The 13779-nt window shown below is 47.8% G+C and overlaps 1 protein-coding gene across 2 annotated transcripts in view; it reads left to right on the top strand.

Annotated features, from left to right (window-relative positions):
* Dnajc11 (DnaJ heat shock protein family (Hsp40) member C11) overlaps positions 1-13779 on the top strand; it is a 58987-nt gene that overhangs the window by 16261 nt on the left and 28947 nt on the right. For both annotated transcript variants that reach the window (XM_008822437.3, XM_029558271.1), the window contains exons 2-4: positions 3548-3677; positions 7003-7076; positions 12896-12997. In XM_008822437.3, the coding sequence (XP_008820659.1) occupies positions 3548-3677; positions 7003-7076; positions 12896-12997 (306 nt within the window). The remainder of the gene's footprint in view (positions 1-3547; positions 3678-7002; positions 7077-12895; positions 12998-13779) is intronic.

The raw sequence follows: 13779 nt of genomic DNA, 5'->3' as shown, positions 1-13779 counted from the left end.
TGTATTAAGGCCTATTATTTAATGTTAGTGTCCTGAGCCTGGCGTGGTGGTGCACACCTTTAATCCCAGTACTTAGGAGGCAAAGGCAGGCAGATCTCTGTGAGTTCGAGGCCAGCCCAACCTGGTCTACATAGTGAGTTCCAGGTCAGCTGGAGCTACAGAGAGACCCTGTCTTTAAAAAAAAAAAAAAAAAAAAAAAATTAGGAATAAATGTGCAGCTTTTGATGTCATTGAGAATGATCCCTCATTACAGTTTGAAATGATACCGGTAGTTTAATGGTAGTGAAGGAGGTTATCATTTCTGAAATATCGAGCCAGTGACCTTAGCTATTCAGTTGTGATTAAAGGCCCAATCTAACCTTTTATTGAATGTGATATTTATTAAAAATGAAGCTCCTCATTTCCATTACTTAATCAATAGCACACTAAGCCATGTGTTAATATGATTAAAGGAGGCATTGTACTAGATGCTCTGCTCCCCTGTTGTCATGTTTAATTCTAATAACCAGGAAGTAGCTTTCTCACCTAGATACAGTCAGATCCATTTAATACTATGCTTATAACCTTTATGAGACATAGGAAAGAACATTGAAAATTCACAGCACTGTGGAGGCCAAGGTAAGAGGATCCGTATGAGCTTGAGGCCAGCTTGGGCTGTGTGGTGAGATGGCCTCAAAAAAGCAAAGGGTGCTGGTGTGATGGCTCAAGTAAAGGCACTTGCTGTGCAATCCTGGAACCTGAGTGTGGGCCCCAAAACTCTCATAAGGGTGGAAAGGGAGAACTGTCTCCATTAAGTTGTCCTCTGACCTCCACATGTGCTCCATAGCACACATGTACCCCTCATGATATGTAAACACACATTGTACACAATAATAAGTAATTTTTTTTAAATAGATAAGGGAGTTATTGGAGAGATGGCTGCATGGTTAAGAGCACTGGCTGCTCTCGCAAAGGACCCAGGTTCAGTTCCCAGCACCCACACGGCAGCTAACAAGTGTCTGTAACTCCAGTTTCAGGGGCTCTCATGCCCTCTTTGCCTCCATGGGCACTGCATGCGTATGGTGCACTTAGGAAAATGCTTGTACATATAAAATAAAATAAACAAATATAAATAAGTAGGTAAGTAAGTGGGCTAAAGAGGTGGCTCGCTGGTTGAGCACCTGCTGCTCTTTCAGGGACCCGGAGTTGGTTCCCAGCACCCACATTGTGCAACCGGCCTCCCCAGGCATGCACACATACAATAACAAAAATAAAATCTTCAAGTAAGTAAATGAGCAAGCAAACAGAATTTCAGGATGAATATAATGGCTGCTTCTGAAAGAACAGCTGCTTTAAATTTTGTGTGTTTACTATTGTGTTTCAGATACCAGGGTTTAGTACAGGTGACGTGTTAGGAAGTACAGAAGAAATGCAGGCCATCATGGTGTTGGCAGGGAAAGGGCCTGTGACTGAAGGAGAGAGAAAATGCAGGTGGGAATGGAGACCCCTCCCTCTCCCTGCAGCCCTGTCTGTAGTGAAGTAGAAACAGTGCCTGACTCCTAGGCACACAGCTCACTAAATGTCATACAGGTCCCCTTCCAAAGTGAGGGTCCTGTTAGCCCGGCACCTGGGCAGTGCCCTGTCTGATGTCCCAGGTGCACAGCTCTTGCTGCTGCCAGAGGGACATGGGAGCTGAACTGTGGTGACAGTAGCTGCTTTCCTGTGAATAAGCTGTAGTCTGCCTCACCATCACTAAGGGACAGTCTCATCGCCAACCTTCAGGGGAGGAAACAAAAGGTTTCCTTACCCTTTGAAAGTTTTTGCCACATTGGATGCCATATGAAGAAGCCCTTGTAATCCCGACGCATTTCATTCTTGCACTGTCCCTGAAAGGGGTATTATCCCTTTCAGAGGAAAGTGCTAAAGGTCAGAAAGCTCACTTGCCCAGCATCGCAAAACTTTGAAGTGACATATCCATGTCCAGGTACAGGCCATTTGACTCAAGCCTGTGTTCCCAACCACTGGAATGGAATGTCAGCAGAGAGCCACCCAGTAAATCACACTGGACCAGATGGGGAGGGAAGAGAGGCAGTCAGCTAAAAATTGCTTACTAGCGCCATCCCCAGAGGCTGCCCCAAAGAGAAGATGGAAGGGAGATTAGCAGTAAGAGGCAGAAGTCCACCTCATTCTTGGGGGCTGAGGGATGCTCGGGCTTGAGAGCCTTGACCTCTTCTGAAGGAGCAGTTAATGGGAACCTTCAGGAAGCCTCTGATTTACAGTAGCTGTAGACAGCTGCTCTGCTGTCCACAGGCAGCCGGGCTCTGCGGCTGGCCTAGCTGCGGTGTTTCTGAGCAAGTCATCGTGCTCTCAAATGAGCCCCCAACCCGTGGTCGGATCAGGAGCAGCCTGGCGGGGAGCAGGAGACTATGACCACAAGGCCCTGTGTCCTGCATCTGCTGCATGCCTTCCTGTCCTGCTTGCTTATCTCCCTCTGGGGATGCCCCAGAACGCTCTGCCAAGCTTGCCAGACTCCCTGCATTTTCAGTATCTAAGAAACAGAGCACTAGTAAATGTCATGCCAGAGGCTATTACTAAAGCCTAGTAGTAGGCTTTAGTAATACTTCTCTGTGGGTGAGAGAAAACACTTAGTCCCAGAACTGAAAGATTTTTGACACCTTGTAAAGAAAGGTCACATGTCCCCCTTTATGCCCTTCCACCCCTGCGCTCACTGTGGGCCCTTGGTGGCCCATCTGCACCCAGAAAACTGATCTCTCAGTCCCCTCTAGTGTATTGTCCATGACCTACCCCATGCTTCACTTGTCAAATGGGGGTGGGTGCCCCTTCAGTATCACCTCTGATAGACGCAATGGTCTCAGACGCTGACACTAGATCTTCATGTAGACAGACCAGCAGCCAACCAGCTGAACTGGACAGTGTTCCTGGGGCCATGGAAGGGCTCTGGGCCCATGGGACTCTCGGTGGCCACCTTCCTATGCGTCTCTGTTCCCAGGCCTGGGCCTGTGGAAGCATTCTGCAGCGTGGCTGCCCTTTATAACCTCCTGCTTACGGCCAACTCGCTTGGTGAGGTGTGTTTCCACTTTTAGAATTAGAGGTTGAGTTAGAGGTGATTTTGTCTTTGGTTTGTAAGAATTAATGTGTATTAAGCCTTCTTGGTTAAAAACAGTCAGTGGATGTCACATACCTTTCCCTCCTTCCGTACTCTCTGGCGGGGTTCAGCTCAGCTAACGGGTTCAGAGGCTAAGGAATCCTCTGCTATTTCAATTTCAGCACAGCACAGTGAGCCGGGAGAGACAGACGCTCTCATTCCATCTGATAGCAGCGCTCCCCAGCAAACACAGTTGCTATTGATGTACATAATTGATCACTTTATTAACTGTGGAAAAAGGAAGCCTTATTGTGGTAATAAAGCATAACTTCATTATATCCTGTATGCAGAGGGCAAAAACGTTGGAATGTGGCTGACAGGTTCCCATTTCAAGGCTGATTCTGATAATGATAGTGTTTAAGTACCATTGATTGTTTGCTAATTGAATTTTTCTTTCTTTAGGCCTCTTCTGAAGAGCTAAAGGCTGCCTACCGGAGGCTGTGTATGCTCTACCATCCTGACAAGCACAGAGACCCAGAGCTCAAATCACAAGCCGAACGGCTGTTTAACCTTGTTCACCAGGCTTATGAAGGTCAGTGAAGAGCTTGGCTTCACGGGAGCACCCTGGCAGTGCATATTCGATTTCTAAGAGACTTGATTTGTAGAGGAGGGAGAAAGAGTCCTTAGAGGTGTGTAAAAGAGGTAGTTAGTTTAGTACTTTCTCCTGACAGTCCTTTGAAAGAGTAGTATTTTGCTTTGGAAATCAATATGTGTCCAGTAAGTAGAAAATGAGAGTCCAGGTGAAGTAGTGGACAGGGTCTGAACTGCAGGGGATACTTGAGCTCCGAATCATTTTTTGATGTCTTCTGAAGGGAGCGCCGAGGGAGAAGGCTGAGCATTGCAAGGAAGCTTCCTTTGTTCCTTTTCTGTGAGACACTGCAAGGGCTTTTTAAAGTCCAATCGTGATTTATCGGTTCCGTAGCTGTCGGTAAAAGAAAGGCTCTAACAAAAGATGATGGTGTGAGCAGACTGACAGGACACAGAGCCTAGTTATTCAGGAATTTATATTTAGAGCTTTTATATCAAGGAAGGAAAATTGTGCTGTTTATAAATATTAAAGTCTCCTTGGGAAGGTGAGCGGCCGTGGAGTCAACCTGAGGGTGGCTTCCTGGTGCCAGCAGTCAGTGCTGCTGAATGGTGCGTCTCACAATGATGAAAACTGTAACTGTCGGGACTAGAGAGACGACTCAACAGTTAAGAGCACTGGCTGTTCTTACAGTGGACCCAGCCAGGTTCAAATCCCAGCACCCACATGGTGGCTCACAACCCTCCATAACTCCAGTTCCAGGGTATCCAGCACCCTCTTCTGATCTCCCTGGGCACTCAATGACACAGGTGCACTTACACACATGGAGGTAGTGCACTCGTACACATAAAAGAAGAAAATTGTAAAATATCTTACCACAACTCAGTCTTAGGACATACATCAGGCAGAATCAGTTACTCATTCCAAAACCCTTTGGTGACCCGTTCCTTAACTAGAGACCAAAAATTAGATAGTGTGTTTCTTTATGAAAGAATAAAGATGTTTCACTGTAGGCAGTACAGCCTCTGGTGTGTTTCACTTTAGAGGCTTTTTTTTTGTTTTTGTTTTTGTCTTTTTGAAACAGGATCTCCCTGTAGCCCCAGCTGTCCTGGAACTCACTATGTAGACCAGGCTGGCCTCGAACTCACTGCCTCTGTTTTTGTCTTTTGTCTTTTTGAAACAGGATCTCCCTCTAGCCCCAGCTGTCCTGGAACTCACTATGTAGACCAGGCTGGCCTCGAACTCACTGCCTCTGCCTCCCAAGTGCTGGGATTAAAGGCATGTGCCACCACGCCCGGCCTCACTTTAGAGTTTTTAACCAAGAAGTTAGATTTTAGTGACAGAAAAAATCAGGCCATGGCACATGATGGATGACTAGTCCGTCCCGTGTCACGACCCAGTGTGACTCTAATCAGACTAAGAAAGCCTGCTCACTGTTCCATTGTTTAGAGCACTGCAGCAGTCATACTGTTGTCTAATTATGCATGTAGCCGCTTGTGGTGTTGTAGAGGTTGGAGGACAAGTTAGCAGAACAACACAAAGTGCTGCCGCAGCAGACCTGCCCCATGCTTCAAGAGGGAGATGAAGCAAAGTACCGAGTAGACGTTTCCTTATTAAATCTTAGCGTTCAGCTCAAAAGGTTTGGCTCCGGTGTTTCCCAGTGGTCAGCACTTCTTTCTTACCCATTAGATTTAATTATGGATAGACTCATTTACATCACCTTTTAATTAGACTTAAAAGTGTATATAAACTCTCCTGGGAGAAAAGATGCAAAGGTCCTGAGTAGAACGTGAGGTAGAGGAGGGAGACGGTGACTGAACGGCCCGGTGTTCAATCTCAGTGTGGGTGGCCTCCAAATAACTCTTGCCCTTGCCCAGGAATCTTTTTCTGATTAGGTGGTGTGGCCAACAACATTGTGAGAGGTGTTCATGTCTTTTTAATTTACAATGCCAAGTATGGTAGCACACGCCTGTAATCCCAGCCCTTGGAAGGTGGAGGCAGGAGGATCAGGTCAGGGCCAGTTAATGAGTTTGATCCTGGACTACATGAGACCCTAACTAAAAACAGAACAAAATAGATATATAAGGGCACTAATGAATCTCTCAGTTCTCATAATGAAGCCCCTTATGCAGCAGAGGGCCAGGAACACAAAAGGTCACAAACGGCCAAAGTGGAGAGATCAAGAGTCTGCTGAATGCTGGTCCTTGGACAGGACCCTTTATTAAACTTCACCCACCCAGGCCTCAGGGACCATCACAGAAGAGGGGTGGAAAGATTGTAAGAACCAGGGAGGAGGTGCAGGACCATATGGACACAGAGTGCTACAAGCTCCTGGGAACCTGCTCAAATGATCCTGTGGCAATGGTGTCAGCATACACAGGTCCCGTGCAAACTCACGCAGACAGTAACCCGGCATAGAACTAGGAAAATGAACAGCAGACCTCGATCTTTTCTGAAGGAATGTTGGCAGCTGATTGCTGCTAGATGAAGAAGAGCTGATCTTCCTAAAGCAAGGGACTCTCTGCATAGGCTGACTAGACTCAGTGGACGGACTTGCACTGGGAAATGGCTGGGAACACTGACAACCCAGTGGGTCTTAACAGGGATGACAGAGTATATGGGCCCAGTGGGGGTGCTGTGGGAGGGTGCCAGTGGGGACAGCGGTATAAAGATGATTAAGACTGTTTGAGGTATTCTGTATGAAATACACAAAAAAACTCAATAAAAAATAATAATAAATTTTAAAAGTAGATATATAAAGAGTACACCAAAAACACGGAGTATCTTAGGGATTAATAATACTCTGAAGGAAATAAGGCACCCTTCTGTGAAAAACCAGAATTGACTGTCAATCCAGAATGCACTGCACAGCAGAACAGAGACAAGCCAAGTTGCTTTAGAAACAGCCCATCCCTGCTGGACACAGTGGTGTTTGCCACTGTCCCTGAAGGCGGAGATGGCAGGACCAGAAGTTCACGGTCATCCTTAGCTGTGTAATGAATCGACTTCAACATTGTCTGTTTAAGACTAAAATCAAAGCCAAGACCAGAGCAGCTATCATCTAGAACCTTGGGAACCAGCACCACCTTTTGAACGGTGCACCTCTACCCTGTCCTTAGAGTGAAGAGAAGATTGGGTCCTGGGAAAATCCAGCTTTCTCAGTTTTCCCAGAAAGCAAATTCAGTCAAGAAAGAAAGTCTCCAGCAAGATTGTGGCTAGACAGGAAAGATGAGGGCTGGGCTTTCCTAATAACCTTGTTGCTCAGGTTTTCAGGACTAAAAGGAACATTCGTTTGTGTAAACATGTTTGTTTGTTTTTTTTTTAATTGCAGTGCTTAGTGACCCCCAAACCAGGGCCATCTATGACATATATGGGAAGAGAGGACTGGAAATGGAAGGCTGGGAGGTAAGAGACTGTGTGTGATGACTGGGAAGTGTCAGGATACAACTGCACAGCTCCACCCCACAGCCATCCTTCAGAGGCCTGTGATAGGTAGGGTCTTGAAGGCTATTTGAGACACTAGAGTCCCCCGCTGGGACTTCTGCATTTCAGAGGTTGAGTTCTAGACCTGTCAGTGAAAGGAGGGGTGGTGACAGTGCAGGGCTGTGTAGCGGTAGGGGTGGGGCAGTGCTTCAAGAGTGCAGCTCTGTGTGCACACACTTCCTCCTGCCCTCCACAGTCTGTGCTGGCCTCTCCGCCTTCATTAGGAATATTGCATTTAGGAGATGTGTCTGCTGGGAACTGCTGTGCGACACTGCTTCTGGCGACCCTTCCTGTTTAGTGCACTGCAGTGTTAGAACATTGTCGCCCAGGGTGCGAAACCAGGTGGCTGGAGTCCCTGAGAGCTGTGAGGACAGACACTGGGCTTCTGGGACCTCTGATTCTGTTTCCTCCACTCACGACCCACTGCTCCTGCCCAGTAGCAGAAGCATGAGCAGGTCCTTCACGCCCCTCGCTGTGTTTCCGTGCGTCTGAAAAATGGGAGTGTGTAGGAAAATGAATGTGGAAATTAACTGCAAAACCCCAGATTGCTACAGAATTGTATAGGAGTTACTGTTAATTGTTTTTGAAGGCCTCCATGCTGGTACCCATGGGGTTTTGTCAGATTGTTAGTAACATCAGCATCGTGTAAGATCTCCCTTGACGTTCTTTTGGTGTTTATCCTCAAAAGCTTGTTCTGTGTCTTCTGATCCTAGCGTACACCCATCCAAAGGCCTGAGGGTGGAAAGGGGGGATTCTAGTCCCTGTTCCTTCCTGCTTGACACTGGCAGCCTGTGGGCCTCGTTCTGCTTGGAGTCATGTTTTGATGACACAGTGACTGTAGCTGCTAACACCAAGGCCCAGGAGGTTTTGTGTGGATATCCAGTCAGTTGTCAACCTCTTGAAGCACCAGATTAGACACTGGATCTAAATTCCCCCACGAGGTGATGATCTGCCAGATGTGGGGAGCCCTGCCCTTTAGGCTGGCCTTTGCTTATACTTTGTCCCGTTCCCCACTGCCCCCTATTGTTTGTCATGAGCCCTTTGCTTCTCTGCATGTCCTTCCTGGCCCCAGTAGGCAGGTGTAGGCAGGCATTTGCGTTTGATTTGTGACCTCTGGCTTCCTGGAAATTGTAGTGCCTGGGCTGGCTTATTATGACTCAGTGTTAGCTTGATGGCTTGTGTGTCCAGAACCTCCCTCATGCTCTGGACCTCTTTAAAGTGCCCTTGCCCTTTAAGACACCAATTGGCCACAGGTGTTCAAGGCATCAGTTAGAGGCTAAAAGCTCTGGTCCCTTTACATAGTCCCACTTCCCAGGTTGGGGTTTTATTCCCAGCAGTGTTACTACAGCTCTACTGGAACAGTGGGATCTTCTGGCAAAGTGCTGCATAATTTCCTTCTCGCCATATCAGAAGATGTCCCACTAGAAACGCAGTGGAGCCGCATCCACAGGACACAGATGGTCACCAGTAGCCAGTGAGGAGGCTTTGTGTGCATAGGGGGTTTCTTTGTTTTGGTCTTTTTGAGACAGGGTCTCCCTGTAGCCCCAGCTGTCCTGGGACTCACTTTGTAGACCAGGCTGGCTTTGAACTCACAGAGATCCACCTGCCTCTGCCTCCCGAGTGCTGGGACTAAAGGCGTGTGCCACCACGCCCGACTTATTTTTTGTTTTTATGTGTACAAGTGTTATGCCTGCATGTATGCAAGTGCACCCATATTGTGCAATGCCTGTGGAGGTCAAAAGAGGGTGTCGGAGCCCCTGGAACTGGAGTTAGGTACAGTTATTGATAGGTGAATTGGGTCAATCAGGAGAAAGCACCAGGACACAGACAAAACTCCAGCGGGATAGAGTTTATTAGCAGAGGAAAAGTGCACAGGACAATTCCCTTTGGGATAGGGAAGTTGTCAGTCTACAGGTTGTGGGCTGGGGGTCTTTATAGGGGGGCTTCAGGGGATGCAGAAGATGGGAACATATATTTTTTAAAAAAGTTAGGTGGGAGAGAGGGGTTATGGGGTAAGGAGTCTACATTATAAAACTTATCAGGGGGAAATAGCTTGTACCAAGACAGTTCCTACATTAATGGATCCAGTGTGCAGGAGCCTGTTTTGCTTCCAAGATCATTAAAGGAGAAGCAGGCTGTCTTTGAGCAAAGGTGCAGAGAGTCTGCTTATCTTGTCTTCAAAGACCAGGGTGCTCATTAACTCAGTTCCTGCATTCTTAGGGGCTTGCAAAACCATGAGGCCCTCTTGGGGAGGGGGCTGCTGCAGATCTGAACCCTAACAGTTGTTAGCTGTCCATGTGGGTGCTGGGAATCGAACTGGGGTCCTCTGCAAGAGCAGTCAGTGTTCTTAACTGCTGAACCATCTCTCCAGCCCCAATATGCATAGTTTTTTGGGAACTAAGGAAATAAAATTCTAGGTCAGAATTGACTTATTTTTCATATGATACTAAGTCTGCAAGATAAGCCAGCACTCTGGAGGCAGGAACAGGAGGATTGCTAATTGGAGGCTAGCCTGAGCTGCATAGTTGCAGGCCAGCCTCAGGATCCGTAGCAGACCTCAGGAAAGCAGACAAAAAGATAAAGGTGTCCTGAGGTATTTGCAGTGCCTAACTTTCAGCAGGACATCAGCACCTGTTCACATACAGTGTCTCCTTCCTTCAAGGACCGGCTCCAGCAGATTGGGGTGTTTTCACAGACTCACCACCACAGAAGTAGCTTTCACTCCAGGAAAGGCCCAGGATCCTTTTCATTGTGTGGCTAGTTTCAGAGTGTCAGTCTTTGTTGCTTGGTGAAGGGAATCTTTTTACATTTATTGCAGTAAACATCTGGGTAGTCTGTAAAGGATGGGGGTCCTTGTTAAGGCAGAGTGTCTGAGATGCACTCCAGGTCTCAGCTGTAGTCCAGTCCATTTAATGGCAGGTGCTGGGGGTGAAGTGGGGCTCTCCTTTTTGGTCACTAGGTAAATTTTCACTTTTTTTTAAACCCTCAAGATTTCAAAGCAGTAAATAGATGTGGTCATTCCTAGCTTGTGAGCTTAGTGCTTCGAGTTTCTGGAGCTGCCTAGCATGTTGGTGCCACTGCCCACAATGAAAACAATGAAAACAAAATCTTTTTTTTTTTTTGGTCTTGAGACAGGGTCTCCCTGTAGCCCCAGCTGGCCTAGAACTCAGTGTGTAGACCAGGCTGGCCCTGAACTCACAGAGATCCTCCTGCTTCCACCTCCTGAGCCCTGGGATTAAAGGTGTGCACCTCCATGCCCCGCTTGAAAACAAAATTTTTTTCAGAAAAAGTCTTAACTGTGAGCACTTTACTGATGTCCGGACAAGTGATGACTGACAGGTCCGGTGGAGACACATAACTCAGCTTACCTGCAAACCACACTTAGATGATGATCACATTTAGAGTTTAGAGGCACACTTCCTTTGGTCTGGGACATCTACATGTTTTCCTTCCTCTGTGTCTGTGATGGCAGTCTAAGAATGTCTAAGATTGGCCTCTGTGGAAAGATGTAATATGGTCAGAGTCACCAGAAGAGAAGTTTTGAGCTGTTACAGAGCAGACGAAGTCGTGAGCATAGGCGCAGGCTTGTTTGCTAGTGGGAAAACTTGAGAAACCTGAAGTCTGATTAGGTTAATAGAAAGGTGCTGACCTGTGTAGGCTTGATAGCTGTCCCCGATTGGTCTAATGTTAGCATTAACACAGAGCTTGGTGGCACACACCTTTAATCCCAGGAGAGGCAGAGGCAGGTGGATCTCCATGCCTTCAAGGCCAGCAAGGTCTACATAGTAAGATCCTGTCTCAAAAAACAAAACCTGTGTTAGCACTGGGGGAAGCCCAGTGAAGGGTGTGCTTCTTGTACTGCCTTTGTAACATTTTTGAAATTCTAAATAATTTTCTGAAAATTATTCTGAAAAGGTTCGGTAGGACCCTTGAATTTTCAGATCAGAACACACCTTGAGAGCTGTGTAGCTTGGCCACTCTGTTTCACAGTATCCCAGGACTCAGGTGAAGGTTTCAGTTCTCTTTCCATTCACCACCTGCCCTGGGCAGTTGTTCAGTCTTCTGGGCTAGCCCAGGATGGCCTCATGGTGAGTGCTCAGGTGGACACAGGCTTTTGTAGGGTCGCCAGCTGCATACGATACACTGAGAATCAGAGAACGTGTCCAGTGTTGACCCAGCACAGCACAGCTAAGGTGTTGTGCTGCTCATGCTCAGGGCCACCCTCGCCCTGGACCAGTCCAGCATTGTTGCAGCATCAGTGAGGAGGTGAGCCACCCTAGTAGTAGCAGAGTTTGTGGGTGCCTAGGGGAGTATCTGCCCAGGAAGCACCCTCTTCATCCTGGAGGGACCAGCCTTTTTTTTTTTACATTCTCTTTTTTGGGGGGAGGGGCGCCTTTTTGAGACTGGGTCTCCTTGTAGCCATAGTTGACCTGGAACTCACTATAGACCAGGCTGGCCTTGAACGCACAGAGATCCACCTGCCTTTGCCTCCTGAGTGCTGGGATTAAAGGTGTGTACCGCCATGCCCAGCCTTTATTTATTTCTTTATTTTTTAATTGTTATTTTTATTTTATGTGTATGTATGTATTGCCTGTGTGTATGTGTGTGAGTGCACCCATGTCCTGCAGTGCCCAAAGAGGTCAGAAGAGGGCGTCAGATTCCCCTGGAACTGGAGTTATAGACGTTTATTAGCCACCATGTGGGTGCTGGGAACCAAACCCAGGTCCTCTGGAAGAGCAGCCAGTGCTCTTAACCCTTAACTGCTGAGCCATCTCCAGTCCTGGGACCAGCTATTTTAACTTGGCATTTGGTTTAACTTGTATGTGTAGAATTTGGCAAAACAGGAGCACAAATGAAAGGACATGGTGACTGGCCTGTTGTTCACTATCGCTTATCACAGGCTGCAGCAGAGGAGTAATTGCAGCTTATCATTCAGTCTGCCCAGCTCTGATCCCAGCCCATGCTTGTCTACCCACCTCCCCTTTCTTTCTCTTGGGGGCTGAGAATTGTCAGCCATGAACAGGACCCTTAGAGGTCACGTAAGACAGTGTCCTCTTCAGAGAAGAGGTACCTGAGGTCCACGGTGACCTTGCCCTCGTGATTCGTCTCAAGTACCTTGTCTTCCTGTTCACTGCACTAAGAGGCCATGGTGGGATGCCCTAGTCTCTCACAGACTTGACCTTGTGGTGCATCCCTGAGTTTCTGTCTGCTGTTTCATCCCCAAGTATTAATTGGACTAAGACTAAAATGTTGCTGACAAGCTGTATGCTGAGGTCTTGTAGGAAGAAGGGCCTGCGATTCTTAAACACCCATCCCTCACCTGACTGGAGATCCTGAGTCCACAGTGTGTCTCACTAACAGCATTTGTGGTCAGAGACTTGTTAGGAAATTTGAACTGTAGGATTTTAAAGAATGTCATTCTCTAGAGGCAGGCAAATCTCTATGAGTTCAAGGTCAGCCTGGTCTACATAGTGAGTTCCAAGCTAGCTGGGGCACCAGGGAGAAGACTAAAACATGAATAGATAATAAATGTCATTCTCTGAAGAACCGAGAGACAACACAAGCTAGGAAGGGTCTGGAGGGCAGCAGAGCCTTGCTTCCTTCACGGGGCACGGGGTCGGTGGTGGAAACTGCAATTCCTTCGGTGTCTCTTGGCAGGCGAGGGGGGCGGCGCTGGGCATCATGTGCACGTCAGACCAGTATGTCCGATTCTCCATGTGTGTCCCATGTTCTGTTCCCAGGTGGTGGAGAGAAGGAGAACCCCAGCTGAGATCAGAGAAGAGTTTGAGAGGCTGCAGAGAGAACGGGAAGAGAGGAGGCTGCAGCAGCGAACCAACCCCAAGGTAGGCAGCACCATCTCACTGAGGGACGGCCTGCTTTTGGAAACAGTTAGATGGTGTGGGTTTTGTAACCAACAGCATACAACACTGTGTGGAACAGAACTTCACTATTGCTCTCAAAGTGACGTCTTACTGGAAACTTCTGTAGCTGTTGGTAGAGCTGATACTGGTGACCTAGAGACCAGCATTTCTCAGATTTTCCCAGAAGCCCTGCTTTCCTGGGCAGCAGCTCACACTAGCTCTCTTAAGACCTTTACCTTCAGATTTGCTGCCTGAACCCTTGGTAGTAAAGGTCAGTGAGATACAGTACTAGGACAGGGTGCCCACCTGACTGTCTGAGCACCAAGCAGCAATTCCTTGTGTGCCCATCAGGCTACAGAGGGCATTGCAGATGGCACTGAGCAGGGCCTCTGCCTTTGTCACCTCAGCACAGTGATGCCATGACTACTGTCTCCAGATTGACTCAGCAGCCAGATGACTGCAGTCTCAGGTGGAGGTAGAGTTGTCCCACCCAATGACACTGCAGAGCAGGCCCCTTGCTCGGTCTTTGTCCACTTGCTGGGGAGATGGTTTCAGATTCCGGGCTGTGCCCTGGCCAGGTGGCAGATGCATATCTGCCCATTAAGTTTGAGATGCCCATTGTACTGAGCACTAATTGATTGTGGCCTGGTGTCCCATTCAGTATTGTGACCTCATAAGAGGACTCACCAGCTGGCCCTGTCAGAGTTGCTGGATGGCCCAGCTATGGCTGTTACAGCCTGGACTGTGATGATAAGGACCTAGTA

The sequence above is a fragment of the Nannospalax galili genome, unplaced genomic scaffold (assembly GCF_000622305.1).
Source record: "Nannospalax galili isolate Female #2095 unplaced genomic scaffold, S.galili_v1.0 scaffold1488, whole genome shotgun sequence".
In the NCBI taxonomy this organism is placed as follows: Eukaryota; Metazoa; Chordata; class Mammalia; order Rodentia; family Spalacidae; genus Nannospalax; species Nannospalax galili.
The sequence above is the reverse complement of the archived record's forward strand: the minus strand, read 5'-3'. Positions and strand labels throughout refer to the sequence as shown.